Source organism: Pinus tabuliformis, chromosome 5_2 (assembly GCF_031772625.1).
Source record: "Pinus tabuliformis cultivar Carrire ecotype Pingquan chromosome 5_2, CPIR1, whole genome shotgun sequence".
NCBI classification, from domain to species: Eukaryota; Viridiplantae; Streptophyta; class Pinopsida; order Pinales; family Pinaceae; genus Pinus; species Pinus tabuliformis.
This window is the reverse complement of record NC_142306.1, coordinates 203,924,441-203,929,387: the sequence shown is the minus strand read 5'-3', so window position 1 is coordinate 203,929,387 and position 4,947 is coordinate 203,924,441. Positions and strand designations below refer to the sequence as shown.

The 4,947-nt window shown below is 40.4% G+C and overlaps 1 protein-coding gene across 1 annotated transcript; it reads right to left on the bottom strand.

The window, feature by feature from the left end:
* Nucleotides 1–2,100: 2,100 nt before the first annotated feature.
* LOC149158274 (aldose reductase-like) lies at nt 2,101–4,655 on the bottom strand. The gene is made up of 9 exons (XM_089437732.1): nt 4,405–4,655; nt 4,207–4,257; nt 4,008–4,081; nt 3,756–3,843; nt 3,173–3,379; nt 2,986–3,057; nt 2,793–2,861; nt 2,421–2,597; nt 2,101–2,320 (listed from the first exon to the last, which is right to left on the bottom strand). Exons 1-9 carry the CDS (start codon nt 4,564–4,566, stop codon nt 2,237–2,239), a joined length of 984 nt encoding a protein of 327 aa, XP_089293858.1. The 5' UTR covers nt 4,567–4,655; the 3' UTR covers nt 2,101–2,236.
* Between the last annotated feature and the right edge of the window lie 292 nt (nt 4,656–4,947).

Genomic DNA, 4,947 nt, shown 5'->3' with positions numbered 1-4,947 from the left:
CCAACCAACACATCATGCACTCACGTGCCTTTGTGCTGCAGCATCGCGCAGCTCCCGCAAGAATCGAACGTGGCTGGGGAATGCGAAAGCCAACAACTCCTGCAGGAATCCAACGTGGCTGGGATGCGAAAACCAACCGCCCCAACCAACACATCATGCACTCACGTGCCTTTGAACGTGCACTCACGTCCAACAGCTCCCGCAGGAATCGAACGTGGCTGGGTGCCAACCGCCCCAACCAACACATCATGCACTCACGTGCCTTTGAACATGCACTCACATGCCGCCCCAACCAACACATCATGCACTCACGTGCCTTTGAACATGCACTCACGTGTTCACACTCATATGCCTTTGAACGTCGCTGGCTGGGGGTGCGAAAGCCAACGGCGAGCCATATTTCCCATGCTATCGGGCCATAAATAAATGGCGGGTGTATACGCCCACCGTTCGATTTCGGCCTTAGCGAAATTGAACGATCGGCATATACACCCGCCGTTCATTTATGACCCGATAGCATGGGATTTATTGATCCCCAAAGCCAACCACCCCAACCAACACATGCAAAGCCAACCGCCCCAACCAACACATGCACTCACGTGCCTTATGGACTTGCCAACACATCATGCACGCCCCAACCAACACATGCACTCACGTGCCTTATGGACTTGCCAACACAACACATCATGCACGCCCCAACCAACACATGCACTCACGTGCCTTATGGACTTGCCAACACATCATGCACGCCCCAACCAACACATGCACATCATGCACGCCCCAACCAACACATGCACTCACGTGCATTATGGACTTGCCAACACATCATGCACGCCCCAACCAACACATGCACTCACGTGCCTTATGGACTTGCCAACACATCATGCACTATGGACTTGCCAACACATCATGCACGCCCCAACCAACACATGCACTCACGTGCCTTATGGACTTGCCAACACATCATGCACTCACGTGCCTTATGGACTTGCCGAGAAGGCATCCATCCTGATTTAATTATCCGGGAAATTAACATTATTTTTGTTTTAATTTTTAATTTATTATACGTATTTTAAATTTTAAACAAACTGCATGCTGCCGCCCTGATTTTACAATTATTTTTATTTTATGGACTGGCCGCGAAGGCACTCGCCCTGTTTTAATTTTTAGTAAGTGATTGTTTAAACGAAGAAATTTATTTTTTAGTAAGTGATTGTTTAAATGAAGAAAATGCATATGATTTGTTTATTTAATTTATTGTAATTCTTGTGAAAATCATTTGAGTGAAACATGTCTTGTAAATGAAAAATACATTCCAATATCAGTGATATATGAATTTTCAATACGATCTAAAATCTTTTAAATACTTAAAATTTATAGAAACAATTTAATTATTAAAATCTTAACTACCTAATTTATGGACATTCGATAGCGCCTTGATTAATAAGATTGATGTATAAAACCCCGAATTAATAACCCATAATCTACGTAAATTTGAGGTATGTAAATTCAAAGCCCACAAAGTCTACAAAGATGTTGTTGAGTCACCTCTGTAGAAGTTTACAGTACAGTCACCTCGAATTTGAACCACCTCTACATATTACTAAAGTCTACAGAATTCGAACCTGTGACCTTGCTCTTACGCTTGAGGCCCACAGTCGCCTCTGTTGATATCGCATTGGCTTTGCTACTATATAGAATAAATTGTTTTTTGTATTTTTATTATCCTTAGTCGTCCTCTTTGATCCTATTTTGAGTGTACTTGCAACTCTCGCCCTATTCCATGTTAATCCCTCATTATTTTGAGACTCTTCACGCCCTATTTCATGTTAATCCCTCATTATTTTGAGACTCTTCACGCCCTATTCCATGTTAATCCCTCATTATTTTGAGACTCTTCACACTATTCCATAGTGATCTCTCCTTATTTTGCAGCTCCAACACTAATCCATATTTATCTAGTTATTGTCTGCATCATTCCAGTATCCCGTTTGGAACCCATATAAATCACAACTCAAAGTGCAGTCACATCCCGACCATGATACATGTATACACTAATAGATCCACAGTCTATGAACAAATAGAAGGATAAACACTAAATTCAGTTAGAAAGTATAAAATAGAAAACGCTCAACTCAGTTACAGAAATAGAAAGAAAAAATTATTTCTCATAATTTCCCCCACCCATGGCCAAATTTATTTTCCCACAATTGCCAAATACATGGCCATGGCCATCTCATTCATGGTCCCAAAGCTCTTCAACAGATTTGTAAGGTCCATCGGCACATACGAACAATTCAGAGCCATCCAACTCCCTTTTCTGCACAAGGGTACACAAACAATCGTTGTAGCTCACTCTGAATATTTCAGAGTACATAGATCCCACATACTCTGAACTAACTGAAAACCACCATACATACCTGCTCTGGAAGGCTACTCAGAGCCTGGAAATCCAATTCAGGAAGTTTCCATCCAAACACTTGAATGTTCTCCCTTATTCTGCCAGGATTAGTAGACTTTGGAATTGTGATTGCTCCTCTCTGAAGAGCCCACTTTATCAGCACCTGCCCCGGAGTCTTATTCACTTTTTTAGAGATCTGAAAACAGAGTTATGCACTGTTTCAAACTTTCCCCATAAACAGAAAAAGGTAAGAGGGCTATAAATCCAAGCTGTTTGAGCATATTGTAGGGAAAGGATAAGTAAGAGGGCTATAAATCCAAGCTGTTTGAGCATATTGTAGGGAAAGGATAAGTATCACTCAATATATAAATGAAGAGAGATCACCACACACCAGTTGAACAGTAGGGTCATTCAGCAGGTCTCTTGTTTGGGGTCCTTGTGATCCCAATGGTGAGTATGCCTGCATTGTTATGATCATAATTACGACAGAGTTTAGACACGGCATCATTTAAACTTTGTTCTTTTGGACCAGAAGATAGAGTCCTATGATACTTAATTCGTCTTCATAGAATACACTGACTCACAGTAACATGGATCTTGTGCTTCCTACAAGCGTTCAAAATCTTATCATTTCTCCAGCCAGGATGCATTTCCACCTGCACGTGGCACAGTTTTTGCATAAATATCATTTATAAGTGTCACCCATTTTATTTGACAGAGACTGCAAAATATGAACATGGAAGCAAACTTTGAATAGGAATGCTATGGTACCTGGCACACAGAAGGCAAAGTTGTTGCATAGTTAAGTAGAGATTCCAACTTTTTCACTGTGAAATTACATATCCCAATTTCTCGAACCTTTTTCTCTACTACCAGTTTTTCCATTTCTCTCCATACACCCTCCATGTCTAAATCTAACACATCACCAGCTTTGGGAGGCCTGCTTGCCCCTTCTCTCAAGTGAAATGGCCAATGGATCTGAAAAAGCAGACGATAAACAGAAAATCAAGTCAAGAGAGCCTCTCTTGGACTGTAGTCAACGAAATTTCTACAAAGAAAAAATCAAATTGGTCATTTTTAATTGGTTCAGAGATAAAATCAAATTGGTCATTTTTAATTGGTTCAGAGGAAATCCTGCTTAAACTCCACTCCTTATTTGAGTTTGATTTTGTTTCTATGAAACAAAGATATATAAGGTTTTCAGATTAGGAGATTAACTACACAATATTTTGATTCAAAAGTATAAGATATCCTATATATATAAACCAAGTGGGTCAAACACACCAGGTAAATGACAGGATAAATCTATGGATTAAAACAATATTACACCAGCTCAAGCATGAGGATTACATACCAGGTAAAGATCAAGATAGTCAAGCTGTAGCTCATTGAGAGACTTGTCAAGAGCAGCCCTGACTTTGTCAGGAGACATATTAGTGCACCTGCTCAAATCCCAAACAGAAAAGAGAAAAAAAATCCATTAGACACAGATGGGGGCTGCTGGTTTAAAACTAGGCTGGTTAATCATATAGTTTGAACTCCCGGAGATCAATCAATCTACAATGTGAAGTAGAAAAGATATAAAATGGTAAAATGTGATGCCTACCAAAGCTTGGATACCACAAACAGATCTTTCCTATCAATGCCTGCATCCATGGCAGCTCTCAGTCCATGACCAACCTGCAAAAGACAGCCAAGCAATCAAGCATGCAGGGCCATTGAAGCAACTCAATGTCTTCAAAAATTCAATGAACCCACAATTTTTGGTCAATAATCACAGAAGCCTAAAGGCAAATAATCATCACCTCCTCCTCAACGCCATATTCTGCTGCAGTATCAATATGGCGGTAACCGTCCTGCAACGCCCAATTGTCAAATACATCAAATTAGGAATATGAGTACAGTTTGCCAAGCGTCATTAAGCCCTGTCTACAAACTAGCCCATTAATAGCATAGTCCTCTAATAAATTTTAGACTCATGGTAAATTTCCAAAGTCCAGTACCTGCACTATGGCGTTGAAGACAGCATCTGCAGCAGCTTCTCCTGCTTTCCAAGTGCCAAGGCCCACAGCAGGGATTTCATTCCCGCTTATCAACTTGTATTTGCCTTCAGATGACATTGCCCATGCGTAATCCTGTGGAGTAACCCCGTGTGCTTGTGCCATCTTATGATTCTCTTTATAACTGTCTTTGATAAAATAAAGACGAACAACAATACGCAGATCGTGCACTGTAATTTGTGCGATCTCATCTCATTTCCAAACCATATATATACAATCAAGAACAGCCAAAATTTGAGAGCCGTGGCATGTCGACTTACACGTGCTAGAGCCAGCCTTAAACACTTTGCAGCGAACGTGACGCGTATCCTAGAGTTCCAATATAATATAGTAGTGTTTCAATATAATGAAAGCTCATGCTTTTGCGTTTTTCAAAAAGCACTGAAAAATTGATAATGCCTTACACTTTCTAACAACAAAATTGAAAGAAAAAACCACACTAGTTATATAAATTCTCCAAAATGAAGCCAAAACATTGATGCATTT

Bases quoted from the DNA above. Each gene is read 5' to 3' on its own strand.
- LOC149158274 (XM_089437732.1), bottom strand. From the start codon at position 4,566: ATGGCACAAGCACACGGGGTTACTCCACAGGATTACGCATGGGCAATG. The intron at 4,082-4,206 runs GTGATGATTATT...TGTCTTTTGCAG, and splicing joins AATATGGCGTTGAGGAGGAG to GTTGGTCATGGACTGAGAGC. The intron at 2,321-2,420 runs GTATGTATGGTG...ACCCTTGTGCAG, and splicing joins TGAGTAGCCTTCCAGAGCAG to AAAAGGGAGTTGGATGGCTC.